This window comes from Bactrocera neohumeralis, chromosome 4 (genome assembly GCF_024586455.1).
Source record: "Bactrocera neohumeralis isolate Rockhampton chromosome 4, APGP_CSIRO_Bneo_wtdbg2-racon-allhic-juicebox.fasta_v2, whole genome shotgun sequence".
Taxonomy (NCBI): domain Eukaryota; kingdom Metazoa; phylum Arthropoda; class Insecta; order Diptera; family Tephritidae; genus Bactrocera; species Bactrocera neohumeralis.
Genome location: NC_065921.1, coordinates 83981225 through 84000238, shown reverse-complemented (window position 1 = coordinate 84000238; position 19014 = coordinate 83981225). Strand labels below are relative to the sequence as shown.

The 19014-nt window shown below is 35.5% G+C and overlaps 4 protein-coding genes, 1 long non-coding RNA gene and 2 other non-coding genes across 7 annotated transcripts in view; 2 read left to right on the top strand and 5 right to left on the bottom strand.

Annotated features, from left to right (window-relative positions):
- Positions 1-397: 397 nt before the first annotated feature.
- LOC126755559 (peptidyl-prolyl cis-trans isomerase E) lies at positions 398-1599 on the top strand. The gene is made up of 4 exons (XM_050468215.1): positions 398-674; positions 733-1140; positions 1200-1372; positions 1432-1599. The coding sequence occupies exons 1-4, from the start codon at positions 474-476 to the stop codon at positions 1574-1576; spliced, it is 927 nt and encodes a 308-aa protein (XP_050324172.1). The 5' UTR covers positions 398-473; the 3' UTR covers positions 1577-1599.
- LOC126755572 (uncharacterized) lies at positions 1586-3486 on the bottom strand. Its single transcript, XR_007666501.1, has 7 exons — positions 3243-3486; positions 2968-3029; positions 2614-2749; positions 2346-2406; positions 2107-2168; positions 1860-1920; positions 1586-1670 (listed from the first exon to the last, which is right to left on the bottom strand). It is a non-coding gene; the product is annotated as an uncharacterized LOC126755572 (long non-coding RNA).
- Positions 2475-2558, bottom strand: LOC126757700 (small nucleolar RNA Me28S-Cm3227). Its single transcript, XR_007666778.1, has one exon. It is a non-coding gene; the product is annotated as a small nucleolar RNA Me28S-Cm3227 (small nucleolar RNA).
- On the bottom strand, positions 2819-2901 carry LOC126757701 (small nucleolar RNA Me28S-Cm3227). Its single transcript, XR_007666779.1, has one exon. It is a non-coding gene; the product is annotated as a small nucleolar RNA Me28S-Cm3227 (small nucleolar RNA).
- A 304-nt stretch (positions 3487-3790) lies between the features above and the next one.
- LOC126755571 (uncharacterized) lies at positions 3791-9723 on the top strand. The gene is made up of 15 exons (XM_050468226.1): positions 3791-4089; positions 4268-4320; positions 4382-4636; positions 4697-4780; positions 4849-4934; positions 5002-5103; positions 5985-6169; positions 6278-6383; positions 6650-6872; positions 6975-8505; positions 8577-8652; positions 8735-8906; positions 8966-9029; positions 9093-9370; positions 9554-9723. The coding sequence occupies exons 1-15, from the start codon at positions 3927-3929 to the stop codon at positions 9683-9685; spliced, it is 3510 nt and encodes a 1169-aa protein (XP_050324183.1). The 5' UTR covers positions 3791-3926; the 3' UTR covers positions 9686-9723.
- Positions 9709-11193, bottom strand: LOC126755570 (protein transport protein Sec61 subunit beta). The gene is made up of 3 exons (XM_050468225.1): positions 11027-11193; positions 10758-10963; positions 9709-10428 (listed from the first exon to the last, which is right to left on the bottom strand). Exons 1-3 carry the CDS (start codon positions 11027-11029, stop codon positions 10341-10343), a joined length of 297 nt encoding a protein of 98 aa, XP_050324182.1. The 5' UTR covers positions 11030-11193; the 3' UTR covers positions 9709-10340.
- A 943-nt stretch (positions 11194-12136) lies between these two features.
- Positions 12137-19014, bottom strand: part of LOC126755557 (uncharacterized) — a 33269-nt gene continuing 26391 nt past the window's right edge. Inside the window, exons 3-5 of the mRNA XM_050468213.1 lie at positions 13926-15389; positions 13491-13858; positions 12137-13421 (exon numbers count right to left, since the gene is read on the bottom strand). Of these exons, the coding sequence (XP_050324170.1) occupies positions 13248-13421; positions 13491-13858; positions 13926-14727 (1344 nt within the window). The 5' untranslated portion in view covers positions 14728-15389 and the 3' untranslated portion in view covers positions 12137-13247. The remainder of the gene's footprint in view (positions 13422-13490; positions 13859-13925; positions 15390-19014) is intronic.

Here is a 19014-nt window from a genome sequence, read left to right as displayed (position 1 = left end):
ATTTTATTATTATTTTATGTTATTAATTAAAGATGTAGCGAAATTAAATGAAGTGAACACCTAGCAATTCGTTGCAAAAATAATTTATAATTTTTCAAAATGTCTGCTTAAGAGCTGCCATACCAGATTTTATGACAAAGTAATTCTATAAATACAGGTGTACGGCTACGATGTCATAAAGTTATAAGCGGTTGCAATTTATTACGCTAGAGTTAGTAATAATTATTTTAATAAAGAATTACATTTGTTTTTGTAATTTGCGTTACAATAAAAGTTTTATAACAACTATAGTTAATACCAGCCGACAATACTAATTCGATACATACGGCAATATAACGTACTCGTTTCGAGACTCGTTGAAGTATGACAATTTACTGACAGTTAAACATCACACAGTTTTTGTTTACGTTTGTGCTTGTTGTAATGGTGATATTCTCAATGAGTATTAATTGAAATTATTAATAAATTCGAACATGTCCAACGATAAACGTACTATTTACGTCGGAGCGTTAGCAGATGAAGTGACTGAGAAACTACTTAATGATGCTTTTATACCTTTTGGCGATATTGCCGATATACAAATGCCGGTTGACTACGAGTCGCAAAAGCATCGTGGATTCGCCTTTATAGAATATGAAATGTCGGAGGATGCCGCTGCAGCGATAGATAATATGGTATATTGCTAGACAAAATCATCTACTTAACATTAATTACATTGATTTTAATTAATAGAATGACTCGGAACTTTGTGGTCGCACGATACGTGTGAATCTCGCCAAGCCAGTGCGCATTAAAGAAGGAAGCTTTAAGCCTGTCTGGGCTGACGATGATTGGTTGCAGAAACATGCCGGCGCGACACTTAAAGATGATGAAGCTGAAAACACAGTTGGCACTAATGACGAGAGCGCCGATACAACTGCTAGCAAGCCTAGTGGACCCGTGGTTATTGAGAAAGCAGAGAAACGTAATCCTCAAGTTTTCTTCGACATACGAATAGGTGGTCATGATGTGGGTCGCATTATAATGTTACTGCGCGCCGACGTAGTGCCGAAGACAGCGGAAAATTTTCGTGCGCTCTGCACGCATGAGCAAGGTTTTGGCTATAAAGGTAGTATTTTTCATCGCGTCATACCAGAATTCGTAAGTAAACCAAATGCAGCGAAAAGTATTCAGATTCTCATAGACAAACGCAATTGTAGATGTGCCAAGGTGGTGATTTTACTAATAACAATGGCACTGGAGGAAAGTCTATATATGGCAAGAAATTTGCAGATGAAAATTTCACTCTCAAACACAATGGCTTTGGAACGCTATCAATGGCTAACTCAGGACCCAACACAAATGGCTCACAGTTCTTTATCTGCACCACTAAGTAAGTTTTTTCTACATTATACAAATAAATAGCGCTAAAATTGTATGCCTAATTTATAGAACGGATTGGCTAGACAACAAACACGTGGTTTTCGGACATGTAATTAGCGGAGCAGATGTAGTACGAAAAATGGAACGATGTGGAAGTAAGGCGGGTACCACAACACAAAAAATTGTAATATATTCATGTGGAGAATTGAAATAAACACGAATATTTTCATTTAAAAATGTTTGTTTTTATTTAGTTTATTTAGTATACAAATGTTTAATGGCTGCAAATCCAGAGAGAATACAAAAGCCTGCAATAAAGATAAATATATTAGAAATGTTGAAGATTCATATCGACAAATTGATTTTGAAATAAGGAATCAGTTAAGAAGTGGACAGCATGATTTTTAAATTGGGTTCGACTCAGTAGAGGGATCCTGAGTGAGGATAACTCATCATTTAAAATTCAATATTAAATTACAGAAGTAAATCAAGCTCACCTTTACTTCGGCTACACCTCCAAACTTTTCCGTAATAATCATGATTGATAACATGTTTTAACTGAAATGAAGAAAATATTTGTTAGTAAAGAAAATTTTTTCATTTCATTTATAGTATGAAAAAATTAGATCAGTTAAGAAGTGGACAGCATGATTTTTAAATTGGGTTCACTCAGAAGAGGGATCCTGAGTGCGGATAAATCATCAAATTAAAGAAAATACATAAATATAAGAGATTTATACACACCTTTTCACGTTTACTCAATATGTCAATGAATAGTAATATATAAACCATATCCTTCAGGAAATCTGTAACAAATAAAAAGAGCTAACATTAGTTTTTGAAAGATATTAATGTACGAAACTGAATATTATTTAATATTTTCAGTTGAAAAAATTTGTTACATGTATATTTCAAATGAACTATACTATTTATGAGTCATCATATAAATATAAAAAAGTTTCTTAATTTATATATATACTGACCATTTGAATATGCAGCTTCCAATATTGTTTTTACATTTTCACATTGAACTGGTGCTGCAATCTGAAATTAAAGAACATAAATATATTAACTACAACTCTATAATTGATACAAAATTAATATTAGTTTCTAGTATTTTCAGAATCCTTTTGGTTCATTTTTAAGTTGTAAATCAGCAATTGTTTACTTATGATTAAACTTATCATCATTTGAATTTAAATGTACGACATCAATTATTAAATGCAATTATTTAAATTGTTGAATATTTACCTTTTTGATATTTGGGTCATCTTAAGCAGTATTACCAAGCTTTCTCCCTCAGCTGGCTTTAATTAAAGCAAATCGCAGATGCAAGATTACTCGGTTTCAGCTGCACATTTTACAAGCCGCTGCAATTTTTCCAGCTCTAAAAGAAATAAAAAGTAGTCATTAATAAGGGAAATACACTTCAGATTTCATATTAAGTTATATATTTTGATCATCAGAATCCTTTTGGTTAAATTTTAAGTTGTAAATCAGCAATTATTTACTTATGATTAAACTTATCATCATTAAGTGTCCATATATTTTTATTTCCTTAAATATAATTGTTATCACTCAGAATATTGTTTCTGCAATATTTACCTTTATTAAGACATATCAGGTCATTTTGTTCAGCACAACCCATTTATACTTCACTTAGCAGGCTGTAAAATTTAAGGAGAAATATATGAAACAAATGCATTACGTCACTAAAACTAATTATTAAGTAGAATAACTCAGCTGGCCGTTCTTATCTATCCGCAAAAATGCAAGTGCTTACAAATAAATTGTGAAATTTAAAAGTAAGACACTTTTTCAGGACGAGAACAATCATCAAACTATAAGCATGTTGAACAAAAGCTTAAGCAAAAACTTACGTTTGTTAATTGTATCAGCAATTTCCAATGCCATCCCTTCAAATAACATTCAACTTGTACAAATTATGGTTGCAACATATTTATGCCTACAAGATTTTAGCAATATTTTACGGAAAACTTTCATTTCAATAAAAATTATTCCAATTATTTCGAAACGTTGAACAAGTGAAGTAGATTGCTCCAAGATCAAAATTAAAATGAACGAATTGGCAGGAATTCCAACAGAACAGAACGAATACGACAATGGCGGCTGCATAGTTGCCACTAGACTAAAAAGAAAACAGTTATTGAGAAGTCTCCAAATTGTTGCTGAGCCGGCAAATTAAATATCTTATATATGTATATTGATTAATAATTATTTTTATTTATTAATTTAGTTGCCAATATTTAAAATTTTTAGAAATAAAATCAAGCAATTACTGTGTTTATTAAAAATTTTTATTTGCCTATGTACATATATGTATGAACAATGTTTCTGGCTTAAAAACAATTTGTCATTTCAATTACTTTCTTTTCAAATTGTCGAAATTAATATTAAATACATAACAGCAACAATATCAAACATTAGTCAAAATATGTTTTTTTTTATAAATTTAATGAAAACGCCTTTTAATCTCGAAATTTAAGTGATTTATTGTGCAAATACATTAAAACGGGAGCAAGAGTAAACAAAGCGCGAGAAAGATGGCAAAGAGGAAACCGAAAAGAAAATCTGCCGGAAAAGGAAATAAAGCATCAAAAATTGAAAAAGAATACACCATTTTAACAATGGAGGAGCAACAAGCGCGCGATGCGAAGTATGCAATGCGATTGGCAGATTTGCGAACGTGTCTTTCCTTTATTGACGGTAAGTGGGCAGCAAACGCTTCATGGAGTTTTTACATAAAGTAAGAAGTAATGGTAAGAAGTATTGTGCTTTAATGACATGGAGTAGCGATTTTGCAAACTCCAAGCAAACTGTTTTGTAGCAGCGGAATAAACTAAATTCCTCTTTCCATTTCTTTCCATTTTTCTTCGTTGAACAGAGGCCTTTCTTAAAGTGGAAGAATTAAAACGCGGAGAGGATGTCATAGAGAAAGTTTGTAGCAAATTAATTATATTTGCATACTTGTATATACTCATCAAACGCTTGCTTTTAGTGGAAAAAATATTTGCTTTGCGATGGTCTGCCCAAGCCCTATATACCGCCAGCTGTGCGCTTGTTCTTTGAGAAATTGCAGCATTTCGATCGTTTGAATACGGAGAAAACAATTGATTGGCTCCTGTCGGTTGATGAGCGCAGTGTTTTGTCACAGGATATATATAGCAAAGACATGACGCGCAGGGCATTGGTCAAAGAAATGCGTCCCAATTTCGGAGATGAGTACAAAACTAACATCGATTTACTATTAAAAGTAATTTTTATGTAAATAAGTTGAGCACTTGCAAACAAAATTAATTATTCTTGACGACAGGTTGTAAAGAGCATTGAGTATTATGGAGATGATGATGCGAAAACAGCCAATGCGCCGCTACGAATTTTGCGCGATATATTAAAGGCATGTTGTAATTATTAAAAAAAAAAGAAAAAAATATGGCTTAATAAAAAATATTATTGATTTTTCAGCAAAAAAGAGCGGCTTATGAAGAAATCGAGCACTATTTCGATCATTATGCATATCGTATATTATCATCCGAAGATTCCTATATGGAGTAAGTTTGTTGCTATTAAATAAGATTTGAAATTAATTTTAGCTAACGAGTTCATCTCAACGCGCAGTTCTGTAGATGCCACCACAGCAGAATATTTTTATGAATGCGAAAACTTTGGTATACACATTTGGACGCTAAAAAATGTGCCTATACTCTTTCAATTTCTAGAGTGAGTATAAACATTTTTTTTTACCGTGAGCGGTGTATAATAAGTTTGAGTCGATTTAGCCATGTCCATCTGTCTCTCCGGGTGAATATACGGGACAAGTCCCTCAGTTTTTCAGATATCGATCTGAAATTTTACACATGCTATTTTCTACCGAAGATGCTGCTTATTTGTCGGAATCGCCGGTATCTGACCACTATAACATATAGCTGCCGTACAAACTAATCTTTTAAAATCTAGTTTTTGTTTGAAAAATTTTTTTTTATTGACGGGATATCTTTATGACGTTTGACACGAGCTATTTTCCAAAGAAGTGACATAATCTCCGAATAAATTGTGCAGATCGAACAAAGTTGCCATACAAACTGACCGTTGAAGTCACTAGTGACTCTACAATCACATCACTTCGCGGTGCAAGCGTCACCTAAGCACTGACCAAGCACGGTGCCTGTTTTTCTTTTATAGAGCCAGCTAACAGTCAGCTTCCTGTGAGATTACATTATGGCTGTTAAATCACATCACTTCACGGTGCAAGCATCACCCAAGCACTGGCCTGGCACCGTGCCTGCTTTTCTTATATAGAGCCAGCTAACAACCAGCTTCCCGCGAGATTACATTATGACTGTTAAATCACATCACTTCACGGCGTGAGCGTCACACAAGCACTGGCCAAGCTCGGTGCCTGCTTTTCTTTTATAAAGCCTGACCAAAAAATCAAAATCAAGATTAAGATATTTATATACCTTTTTTGCTATAATGTGCACATGTGAAGGGTATTACAGCTTACGTGCAGTTGAAGTTAACGTTTTTCTTATTTAATATATTATATTTAATGTTTAGTTTTAATATTTTTAATATTTTTCATTTTTCTCTTACACAAACAGCTTACCATGTGTTGAGGCAAATTTACATAAACTTCAAGTTAAGATTATTTTGCCGTATTCCATTCTAAAAGAAAACCTTACCATAAGAGCCATACACTTCTTATTCGATCCATTTAGTGAGAACGCTAAGAGCTTTAAGCAAGACATTAAAGACGTTGTGGAAGACTTGACGGCTGGCATACCGGGTAAGCTACCCACATAAGTATGTATATAAAAAAAATCAAAACAAATTGTTAGAAATTAATTGCTGCTGTAAAATCAAATAATATTTACTTTTTAACATTTGTTTTAAGATTTACACGAATGCTTGGTGCATGAACATTTTCTACAGGTGGACTTGCAGAATCAAGTGCGTACGAAATTGATGGAGAGACGCGCCGACTATGAGAGCAAAGTGCAGTAAGTCTTTTTGTATGCAAAAGTGTTCAGTATTTTTATATTTTAACTGCTTGCAATAAGTTGAAAATATTTTTATTAACTGTAAATGATTTTAAATGATTGTTAAGTTAAAAACCAATAAGCTGCTCAAGTAGATTTTAGCATTTTAATACAGGATTAAAATAATAATAAAAGTTTTAAGCAATTTTTTGCAATTTATAATTTTTTGTAATAGTCTGACATTTTATAAAGCATTTTCCTTAAAATCGTATATTTTTTAACACTAGCGCGCTGAATGAACAGCTGGAAAGTTTAAAAAAAGCCAAGTCCGCTGACGATGACAAAAAGAAGGAGCCAAAACTGATTAAACTGCCAAAGGAGCCGCCTGTAATCACCGAAAATACATTTCCGGATGTCTGGGATGACTTTTTGCAATTGGAAAATGAGCGTTACAACAATTTCATAAATAATATTTATAATCCAGAGTCATTGCAGTTGGAAACCGATGAGGTCATATGTATATACAAATTATAATAATATTATATATACATAATTATAATATATTATAATAATATGTATTATAATACAAAAATTTTATTTTCTCATTTGTAGATAAATTTGAAGAAATATACCATTCTCGGCGGCATATATCAACTACATTTTGTTAAGAAACCTGTACATTACAATTTCAACGACTTCAATATGACATGGCACGAGAATAACGGTGAATTGCTAATTATTAAAGACGTTATTGCTGAGGAAGTTCTACCGCCAGTTACTTCACGTATCTCGCTACACTCTAGTTCATCAATTCTGCGCACGTCTGCATTATCTAGGCGTAGCATAGCACGTCTAACGGCGGCCGAGTTGAGTCAACTCTTTTTGACACCACCACAAAATTGTGATAGTCCGAATTTTGTTGTAACAATTGAACTGCCGGAATATTTATGCTTATGGGGTGAGCCATTGGCATGCCATTACGAAGATAATTTAGTAGGCTACGAAACGGAGATATTGTCCAGTGCAAATATACAGAGTACAACGCCATCTATACCAATTGATGAGCAGAATAAGGTGTTGTCTAAGGATCGTGGTAGCACCACGCTTACTTACCCTTCTGTGGACCTTTCATATACGCCCCGACAATCGACATCGAATCTTTCTATGCGCACGAAACGCTCATTTTCGAACATATTCCGTCCATCGATAGCGTCGCTAGTCACTTTTATATCGCAGCAAACGCCGATGCATCAAGCAATTACTTTTCCCACACTTGAGGATTTTGTTTTGGATTTGCCTTTGAGTCTTGTACAAATACGGAATATACAACGTTATTGCCTGCCACGTATTATATCGTCCTTTAAGTTTCCCGTCGAATTGCAAGACGAAGCCAACGAGGAGCAACGTGGCAAGCCGAAGAAAGGCGGTATTCTGCTGCGTAAGCGTCCCTCCGAAGACAGTGAACAGTTGGAAGCAGTTAAGGAATTTCAATATGATGGTCAAAATAATCCTGAGCGCATTTTCCCTAATTTACCACGCCTCGAAAAGATGCACATGGATTATGTAATACATGATAAGGACAGAGATACTTTGACAGCTACAGGTACAAAACATCCAGTTAGTTTCTCCGATTTGGTGCAAACACTGGACAAAATCCGGGCGTCATATCAGAGCAGCTACAAAAAAACACTTCAAGTGGCCGATCGGAAAATGAACGCGATTTTATTTAAGGATCATAAGAAGAAAATGAAAAATATCAAGTCAGAAGAGTCATTTGCTAAAACACCAGTGACATCACAGTCCGTGGCAAGCTTACAAGTGGCAAAGCATAAATTGCTTAAGCGTAAAACACGAACAAGCGATCTGGATATACTAAAGGGTAAAGAACCAAAGGAGCGTGTACGGTTGGAAACTATCGTGAAACCGGAAATTGAGAGGGAGTCGGAAAAAGATATAGAGAAAGAAGACGAGAAGGAAGAAAGGGAAGAGGAAGAGCTATCGAAAGAAGCAGAGGAAATGCTAGAACCTGAAAAGGAAGTTAAACAGAAAGCATTTCAATATTCACACTGGACAACTAAATACATCAATAAGACACAGTATGAAAAAGAGAAGCATAAAATCACCATTTGGACTAATAGATTGGGTGAGTATGTGAAAGAAATTAAAAAAACTAGTAAGTAATACTGGAACATTGCTACTTTTCTTAATTTCAAGGCACAATTGGTTTGGCGTACAAGTTATACGAGCACTTTCCCTTTAAAGATTGGAGAGTTGAACCAGACATAGAGAAGTAAACTCACTGGAAATAACAAATAATTATTTTGATAGTCATTATTATTATTTTCATTATTGTTTTTGTATATATTTATTAGTGAAGGCGAAGTAATTTTTACACTGGAGACCCAATATGTTAGATGTGTGATTAATATTTCAGCTGCTGGCTATCGCGGTTATGTAACAGAGCCCACAAAAGGATATGTTCGGCATCGTAAAATCTACATGGACATAAAAGAACCGATAACAGATTTTAAAGAATTAAAAAAGGTTATTGTTAAATAAATAATTTATTATATAAATGTAACTTCCTTCGCCTTTCTTTATAGCACTTCCATGACCGTTTCCTGAATATATTTTCGAATCATGACGCTCGGTTTTATATCGAAAATGGTAATATAATGAACATTACATATGTTGTTGCTATACATGTTGTTTTTTTATTTCTTTATACAGGTTACTTTTCAGAAAAGCATTTAGCTTGTGAATTACACACCTACTCTTGCATAGCGTTACATTGTTTGATGTTGAAATTTGCACGCTCCGATTGGAATCGTTTGGCAAACCGACGTGATATTGTATTAAACTTCGGACATTGTCGTGATCCACAAGAAAATATGATGCAAGTGCATATAACTCCGGAGAATGCCACCTTTGTGGATATAAAGGAGTTGTGTTCGGATAATTTGGATGTATTTTTATTGGACTACACATTGACTTGGCGCAATATAGATGTGAGTATTAAGTTTTTTTACAACATAATAAAAACATATAGCGAAATTAAGCGATTAAAATCCGTTACAACAAGAACATTAAAATCAAGTTCTGTTTTTACTTGTAATTTCTTTGTACATTGCTTTCTACTGCTACAACAACACATATTGCATATTTCATTAATTGATTTCAAATTCTTTTAGAGTTATTGTGACTTCCATCATCTCATTATGTCCGCATTTCTTTCCGCACTCGACAATCGCTGCAAAGATCCGAAACTCTTGGTAAATGTTAAAAATTTACTTTACGAAATACGTCCACTAAGCTATTCATAAACTAATACCCAGAAATAAAGCGATTATATAAATTTTAATATATTTTAGTTTTTTATTATCTTAACATATTTTTAATTTGTCTCGAAGTATCCAGTAAATCAGAATATATGTATGTATCTTTGATTTTACATAATGCACATAATTTGGTTGAAAGCGCACTGTAAATTTAAGTTGATCGAGAACAAAACCACAATCCCTCTCATTTACAACAAATGTTATGTTTTTTGCACAATTAAATGCTTAACTTTACGAATTGCAAATGGAAGTAAATCGAAAAAATTGATTCTCCAATCTAATTGTGGAATGAGTTTTTGTTTTGTCTGCATACTTTTACAAGACGCAGCAAAAAATAATAAATGACAATCAGCAATTTTATGGAAATTGAATTTAAACGTAGAAAATTAACTTATTTACTAAACTTAAGAGCAAAAGTGTACATTGGAAATTAGTTGCAGACATATAAAGGTGTGTACAAAGCAGCAACCGGCCACTTGGGAAGCACTTGTTGTATGGCCGCCATTAATCTCTTGCTGTTACACTGATGACGTTGACATTTCCATAAGATCCAAAAATGTTGCTACAGGTGTACGCTCGCCGTTTGTTCTTGTTGTCTTTATACACACCCAACTTTTGCTACATAGCTTCTTCTGATTCCTTAAGAACGGTTGTATTTACCCCAAATATGCAGCATGAATACGGAGGCAATAAAAAGCAGAGACATCACCAACACGGGCACGGGTCCACTGCAATATAATGAATTATTTTATTAATAATGTAAAGAAATGCATTTATTTTTGTAATTTACTAATACGTAACGAATGGAATATATATTGCACTGCAATTGTTTTGTATTGAAATAAAACTTCATTAATCTGATATTACAAGAAATTGCAAAAACACTGAATCATTAATAATATAAAACTTTAAAAGCTAACTATTTATATATCACTTTTTAAACTTCAAACTTGATCATTTATACTTAAGAAAAGAGAAAGTACAAATGCACGCTGTGGACAATTGTGACCCCAATTATGCTAAACATAAAATGCCATGTTGGCACGTAAACACTTACACTTTAATGCCGGGCGAGTCATCGGTGTAGAAGCGCCACATACCACCAGTGCCAGCACCAGTGGTGCGACTTCTGGCCGCTGTGGTGCTACTTGTGGTCTTTCGCTGCTTGAGGTTGCTACCACCAGCACCACCACTGCGTGGTGCTGTCATCTTAGTTGGCGAACGTGAACCGCTGCCCACGGATGTTGAACTTGCTGGTGCAGGCTGCAATTATGCAAAATAATATTGATAATTCTATACACTTGAACATTCTCATTAATAATTTACCATTTTGTAATTTAGCTATTGGCAGTTCTATATAAAAACACGTATTTACAACTGGCCAATGGAAATCACAACGAACCAATTGACTGCTTCCTAAAAAATAAAGACTTCGCCGTAAACGTATGACAGTTCGTTGTCGTGGTATTGACGATTTCGTTGTTTTTTCCAATTCGGCTATCCGATCGTTTCCACGTAGACGACGAAAGTTGGCTGCTATGAGAGGTAGCTGTCAAAAGAAAACGTCAGCATATTTTTTGCTGCATGAAACGTAAGATGTCGCTCGGATACCATTCCGCTTTTATATTTTCGGGGATACGCGTCAGTTGGAAGAGGAAATTCTAAGAAATTATTAAAAAATTGTGTATTTAATGAATGGTTGGTAAAAAATTGTGTAACTATCTATTACTAAAGTGTTGTGTTTTGTGCTTCAACATATTTTTACTGAAATGTAAGTAAAGACTTTTATTAAGTGAGTTTTACATATTCTTTTTAATAGCGTGCAAAATTAGTGATTCTCCCGGCGGAAATATAATGCAATGGAGGAAATGGAAATTGTGATGTGTGTGATAGGTAAGTTTAGCTAATTTAAAACAAATATTATTGATTTAGAAATATTTGTATGAAATGCGAAAGTGACGCAGAGATATAGTTTCCTGGCTATTACGCATATTCAACCATATTCAACCGATCCTCTTGGTAAATCACAGCAATTCGCATCTACTGCTTTCACACCTCATTGTGATGCCCTGAATAGGTTATAAACGATCGCTCGAAATAAAGTACTTGTATAGAAAACTTTTTTATTTGCCAGGATACCTTCAAGCAATTTGGCACATTTTATCGTCCAAGGCAAGCTTAAATCTCGGAATAAATTCTTTAGATCGGTTCATTATAGCTACCATAGATTCGAACCAAGGTAAAAATATTTTTATACCCTTTTATGCTATAAGAGATGCACCCGTTAAGGTTAAGGCTTCTTTACAACAACAACAAAGCTCCGGTGCAGCTAAATTTAGAATATGTTGTTTAATTTTTATTAAACTTGTTGACTTCTTGTCTACAGTCATATTGCAAATCCCGCTGTACCCATCCTTCAATATTAATTAGAGAACATTTTATTTTTGTCAAAGTAAAGTTTATTTCGTGCATAGAATATATATATATATAAGCTACGTTACATAAGTGTTTTAAATATATGGTCTTGTATATTTTTTAAACAATAATTTTCCACATTATTCCGCCTCTTCTCTTCTTCTTATATTTGCCTTTAATTGAAAACACTAAATTAAAGAATGATCATTACAATAATAATATAATATTATAGCGGGTGTATGCATAGGTAGAGTCTAGTGGTGAGTCACAAAAATTCATTTACTATTTAGGAATATCATGTCCTTGTGTTTAAGTGTATGTTATGCGGCTACAAGCTTGCGTTTAAAAGTCTCACATATCATTTGCTCTATACATATAAGTATGTACCTGTGATACTGTTGCAATTAGTATTTGCTTATTTGAAAAAATTGCACATTATTTTATATTAATAACTGGCTAAACTGTGCGCAGCACGCATTTTACAATTGCTACAATTTCTTTATATATGTAAGTATTTAAGTGGTTAAAACTAGCGTAGCAAGACATGATATCCACCGTTATAGTGAAGCAGTAGTCAAATGAGAATTAACTAAACAATTAAATGAGCAAAAATATTTTAGCTGTGTGAATACAAATTGTAACATTCTAATGGTTGTGTATATAGTGTTAAATAATCTCTAAAGATTGACATTTGTTTTCTCAAGTACTTTGCATATAGTATGTATATAGTACATAATATTTTTTATTAGAGTTAACTTGTTTATATGTGTGGAATAATTTTTGTTTTAAGTTAAGAATAAATGTCGTCAAACTACCAGTAAACTAGTAACCCCGTATATTTGTATATACTTAATTTTTCATGCTTTAATTTTGTTGTTTCATCTAAGTGCATTATGAAGAATTCTTGCTTATATATGTTTTTTTTTTTGTTATTTTTGTTCTACTTTAACTTTTTATAAGTGTGAAATGAGGAATAATTAAGTTGCAGAGAAAATATCTAAGTTTATGTCGAGCTGACACTCGAATGAGCTCCCACTGTTGACGTTGTTATTGCAGTCGTGCCATTTGCGTTAGGTGGTTTGTGTTCTTCCACACCTTTTAGGTTAGCATCGACCTTTTTATCCTTTAATTGTCAATTTTCAGCTGACATAACGCCGATATCCTCATTAATGGACAATAATTGTTGTATGAAATCTTGATCGTTGATGACATCGGCTAAGGATTTACAGAGTTCGGTGAGCTCCTTCTCTTTCATATTTAACTGCGGTGCCAATTTGCACAAATGTTGCTGCACATTATCGGGAATCTGCAAATAAAAAAATGCATACATGTGTGAAATAATGCAACGAGTAACTCATTAGCACAACGGTTATACCTTTCCTGGGTTCTTGAAGACGTTGAACATGAATTTCACTTTTATGCGCTGATCATTTGGTCCATCATAGAAGAGGGTGAAATGTGACTCGTTGCAGTTTGGCACAACCGGTAGGTAAATGCCCGCGAACACACGTCCTTTGGCGTCACGCGACAACAGCGAGCGGAAGTTATACACCAGATTGCGACGCACTGTCACATCGATCGCCGTCACATAGGGCTGTTCGACGTAGATGAGTGATGATTTGAATGATTGCTCATCGCCGCGTGTTTCACGTTCCATCCATTCAACGAACTTCTTGTTTTGCAAACAATAGTTGTAGCAGTAGTCACGTTGCAGACGCGCTTCCTTCGACTGTGTGAACCAACCTGTGCGAAATTGTGAATAGATTTGTTAAAAAATGTGTGTTAATTTAGGCACACTGCTTTTACATACCTGTATGTGGGTACATTTGGTCAGACATCACGGTAACGGCACGTCCGATGTGATAACCCGGATCCAATATCATAACACCTTCACGTCCGGCAATCGATATTTTCATAGCAACCATAGCGTGTTCCTTTTCGACGTTGGCATGCGGCGAGTTCAAACCACCCACTTCATCGGTGCTTTCAATGTAGTCACTTTGCGACATGACCTGTTCTTCGCACGAAACTAAATACAAATAATGTTGTAGCACTGGAAAGATCTCAATAATGCGTGTCATTATCTCCATAGCCAATGAGACACACATGTGATGGCGCCGGTTTATGGGCAAGTCGTAGAATTGGAAGAACGACTTCAGATCCGAGCGACGTGTACGCTTGAAGGCGCGATAAAAGTCCACAAATAAGTTAACTGTATCGTAATGTGTCTCCTCGAGCATACGATGTAATTTCGTCTCAATAATCGCATTTAGATCTTCATATTCCCAAACCGAATCGAAATGTAGTACGCCTTTGGCGTATTCATCATCACAACCGGCTGCCCAATCGGGCAACGGCAGCGGATGTCCCAGTGGCCAGATTCCATTGATTTGATTGAATGCAGTTAAATTGTAGCTATCCTCATCGGCCCACCATTCTTGTTGGCCGTGCATTTGGTTGCGCCACCATTTGCGATGCTGCTCCTCAAGTAGTTTACGTATGTTCGAGCAGCGTTCCATTGATGCATTCGATGTCACATTATCCACTTTGTCAATGTTTCCAATCGTATCGGAGTCAATTGCAATGGCACCGGCCACAACAGCTTCCACCATGTTGTTCTCAACATTTTTAATTTTGCTGTCAACTGTTGTTGTTGCGGCTGTTGCTGCTGCTGCGGCTGCACCAACTGCATCGTAACCATTTGTAACGCGTCGTCCACCAGTGTCGTTGTCATCATCCACATGGCTTTCATCAACATCATGGTGGTTGTCCGTCGACCACGCCTTGTTGCCGTTGTCCACGTTGCATTGCTGCTGTTGGGCGACAACAATTCGTTGGCCGTTGTTGGTTTGTGGTCTATCTTGAACAGGAACGGTGTTCGTAGTCAATCCAACTCGTACCGTACCCGCCGATGGACCGGCATCGGCGCCGGAGCCAACAACAACAGCTGCTTCAACAGCTGTTGTGCTTGCGGCGGCGGCGCCACATCGCACCAGGCTGGCTTCGGCGAGTCAACTTGGCCATTCGGCGCCCCAACGGCCAACCGTTGGCACGTAGCCACTTTCGCAATCATTTAATGAGGTTTCTAGATTAATTTTGGCTGTTGCGTTATTTGTTAATGGAATAGCGGTAGCTGTAGCGGCAGCGGTTGCTGGAGCGGCGGCGGAGGCGGCTGCAGCACCGTTACACGAAGAAAATAGACTATTCCGGCCCTGCGCGCTTTTGAACAGGAGGTCCGGCTCGTCTCCAAAATACGATGGTTGTTTAGAAAGCTCTGTGTGTGGGCGAAAAAATAATGAAATACAAATTTTTATTATTATTGATAGGTAGGAAATATATAATTTTGAATGTGTAGTATAGTGTAGTATATATATTGCGAATAGTAACAGGAATGTGGTTTGAGTACTTCAACTGTTTTGTATCTTTATGTCTAGATAGATAGATAGTTAATAATGAGGTATTACTGTGCCCTAGGGTCTATTGTACTCTCTCCTATGTCACATATGGTCACCTAGGTCCAGCATCCTAAATAATTCCAAGAGCCTGCGGGGCGCTACTAAAGTAATGTGACCCTTGTCCACGTAGATGGAACTTAGGACCGTACGCCTGCTTTTGCGAATTGGCGGACAATCAAGAATCAGGATACTGGAGTTTCCAGTCCCATGTCGCAGCATCGGCTGTTTGCGCAAGAGACTATGGTCATGTGCTTCCTGAGCCTGCAGTGCCCTGTTTGGAGCACGACAAGGAGGCGAAATTTGTCACGAGGGAGGTTGATTATTTTCTTAAACCTTGAGAGGTTGTACCCTCCTAGAAGCAGCTTAGCATGGCCTGCTGCCAGTGCTGTTATCTCTCCAGTCTCTCCTCCGTGCCGACACCAGGCAGCTCCTTAAGAGTGTGGGACCCCACCGCGATGCATGGTTCTAGTCCCGTCATCTTGGACGCTGCCGCAAAGCGGGCTAGTTCGTCGATCTTTATGTGTACTTACATATGTAAACTTAGAACAGGAATCCAGTTTATGAATTTTTGGTTTACTTAAGGCTTACGGGAAGGTTATGTGGAAGCTTTCGAAAAGATCTGACAATTTTTGGCAAATTATTGAAATTGTTGGGTTGTTAAGACAAGCCTATGCTACATATATGTATGTTTGCCAGGTTTATTTTCCTCCGATTTGACTGCTGTTTGCAGCCTAAAACATTGCATCAGGTGATCATGCTTTGTTGTTGATCTCTTATCATTGTTTGTTTATGGAACTCGATGAAAACAAATTACTTAACATATATTTATTTTAGTATAACAACAAGATTTTAGGTGCAAAATAATAAATTAGAATGGCGGATGCCACTCAGACGCAATCTGTTGTGTATGACAACCTACGACCTAACCTAATCCCTAAACAGTGCAGCTATCTTCCTTTCTTGCAGACAAAATGCCGTAGCTGTCATTTTTCAATTCTATTAAGCAAACAATAGTACTTTAATAGCTTTATTACTTCCGTAATGTGACGCGTGAGAGTAGCGAAGAGAAGCAATTTCGCACCCTACCCTAAACAATATCCACATATGTACATACGTATATACATATGTATGTATGTATGTTGTTGAGGCCATACAGTCGAACATCTGGGAAATTTCAATGACCTCAAATATGTAGCTTTGACGCGCACTGAGATTTCTTAATGAAGATGCATATTTAGCTGGCTGGCTGCCGTTCTCCAATGCGTAAAATGCTAGAGAAATGCTATAGAATGGGGCATGCCAACTGTCGTTGACTTGGGAAAATGTTTACAATACTTTTGGTTTATTTTTGTATGTGGGGAATCATAAATTTCAATAAAATTCATACAATTTTGTAAAGTCTAGAAAATAATTGCAGTAAATGTGCACTTTGTATTCATATTTCTCGGTAGAATTTGCAAGCAGTTCTAGTTTTCAGTTAAGTTATTAGGGAGCATCGAAATCTTTAGAGATTTTTAGGTTACCTTAAATAATTTTTTGCGCTGTAAATTTGCCAGGAAGTTCCTAATATCCAGAAGAAAGCAACAGAGACGCTATAAAGTGTATATATAAGTAAATGATCGGCTTGAGGAGCTGAGTCGTTTTAGATACCCCTCTCTGTGTTTACGCGAACTAGTCAGTTTTTGATATATCGAGCTGAGATTTTAGGCAGGAGCTTTTCTCCTTAAGAAGCTGCTTTTTTCTCGGAATCATCGATATCGCAACACTATAAGATATACAGTATCGGACAAAACATTTGCAACTAGAGCTGTCATAGCATCTAGTCGTTCAAAATCAGGTTCTTATATGAAAAACTTTTTTATTTGATAAGATAGCTTCATGATATTTGGCACAGATTATTATTTAAGTCAACCCTATAATTTTCAAATAATTTGCTTCAAATCGCATAACTATAGCATATAGCTGTCATACTAACTGATCAATCAAAATCAAGTTTTTATATGGGACACTTTTTTATTTGAGAAGATATCTTCACGAAATTTGTTCAAGGATTATTGTCCAAAGCAACTCTAAAATCTTAGAATAAATCGTTCAAATCGGACCACTATATCATATAGCTGCCATACAATCTGATCGATCAAAATCAAGCAAACTTTTTTATTCGACAATAAATATTCAAGTCTGCGCCCACGCGTACAAAGATCCAATAATCAGAATTCCAATAATCAATGGTTTCTTTTTTAACGCACTGAAAACTGTTAGAAATAGATATTTGCAGCGGGTTTTCAATTTACGTCAGCTCTAAAAGCATTACAATGCGGGCCAACACATGCATACATGTGTACATATGTGTACATATTTATGTATATTTTAGCGCCACTAACAAACGTCATTAATACATACATACATACATATGTATTTCCTACTTGTTTTTCCTGAATTTCTCGCGAATGTGTGCTAAAAGCTTTGTGAATCACTTGCTAAATATGATTTTTGTAAAAAAAAACTACTGTAATTAAATTAGAGAAAATACACGCTGATTCATGAGCGCTGGAGAAGCAAAGAGAAAACACAACTTACATACATACATATGTACGGTTTGTAGATTTATAAATAAAATAGTCAGTAATTAATGTTTGCTTAATAAATATACGCAAGCACACAAACACTTACACGCATATATATGTACATCTATACATATACATATGTTTGTATGTATAAAAGCAAGTAAACTTTGTACCCAAATATTTCTTTATAAAAACCCCTACATATCAGACCGCAGACCTTTAAAGCACTCAGCCACACACACATGCTTACTTTATCAAGCATATATGTACTTGTGCATGTGAACGCCAGATGGAGGTCACGTGAAATTGAAATTCGTAATTTGTTCTACTAAACATTCGTGTATAAGTCTAAGCAAATATTTTCTAATACATAATACAATCTGTCGCTACTCAAATGTCTTCATTTCGGTTTCTCTTGCACGCATCTGTTTCGCTGTGACCATCGCGAGTGATTGAACAAATTTATTGACTAATGAAAATAATATACGAACGCATACAGCGAAGCATATACCTACATTTACATACAAAAAATAAAAGTTGAATAAGCGTAGGTGCCAATAAATAAAAGCTTTTTCATTTGATACTCGCTCAACGCGCCTGGTAACGCATTTTTCACAGCAATAATATTTATAGTAATTGCAAATAGTTCTACTGTTTGCATAGCTACAACTGCATACTCGTACATACTCATACATACATATGTATGCATATGTATGTACATACGTATGTATATATAGATATTGAGTATCCAAGCAAAATTACTATTTAACCGCTAGTAGAAATATTAGCGAGCAGCGAGTAAAAAGAAATTTTAGTGCAAATACATACAAACACACACATGTACGTATGAGTTTGTGGTCACTATAAAAATAAAACT

Bases quoted from the DNA above. Each gene is read 5' to 3' on its own strand.
- LOC126755559 (XM_050468215.1), top strand. From the start codon at position 474: ATGTCCAACGATAAACGTACTATTTACGTCGGAGCGTTAGCAGATGAA. The intron at 675-732 runs GTATATTGCTAG...TTTAATTAATAG, and splicing joins CTGCAGCGATAGATAATATG to AATGACTCGGAACTTTGTGG. The intron at 1,141-1,199 runs GTAAGTAAACCA...ACGCAATTGTAG, and splicing joins ATCGCGTCATACCAGAATTC to ATGTGCCAAGGTGGTGATTT.
- LOC126755571 (XM_050468226.1), top strand. From the start codon at position 3,927: ATGGCAAAGAGGAAACCGAAAAGAAAATCTGCCGGAAAAGGAAATAAA. The intron at 6,170-6,277 runs GTAAGCTACCCA...ATTTGTTTTAAG, and splicing joins CTTGACGGCTGGCATACCGG to ATTTACACGAATGCTTGGTG. The intron at 6,384-6,649 runs GTAAGTCTTTTT...TTTTAACACTAG, and splicing joins GACTATGAGAGCAAAGTGCA to CGCGCTGAATGAACAGCTGG.
- LOC126755570 (XM_050468225.1), bottom strand. The intron at 10,429-10,757 runs GTAAGTGTTTAC...ATTATATTGCAG, and splicing joins GACTCGCCCGGCATTAAAGT to TGGACCCGTGCCCGTGTTGG.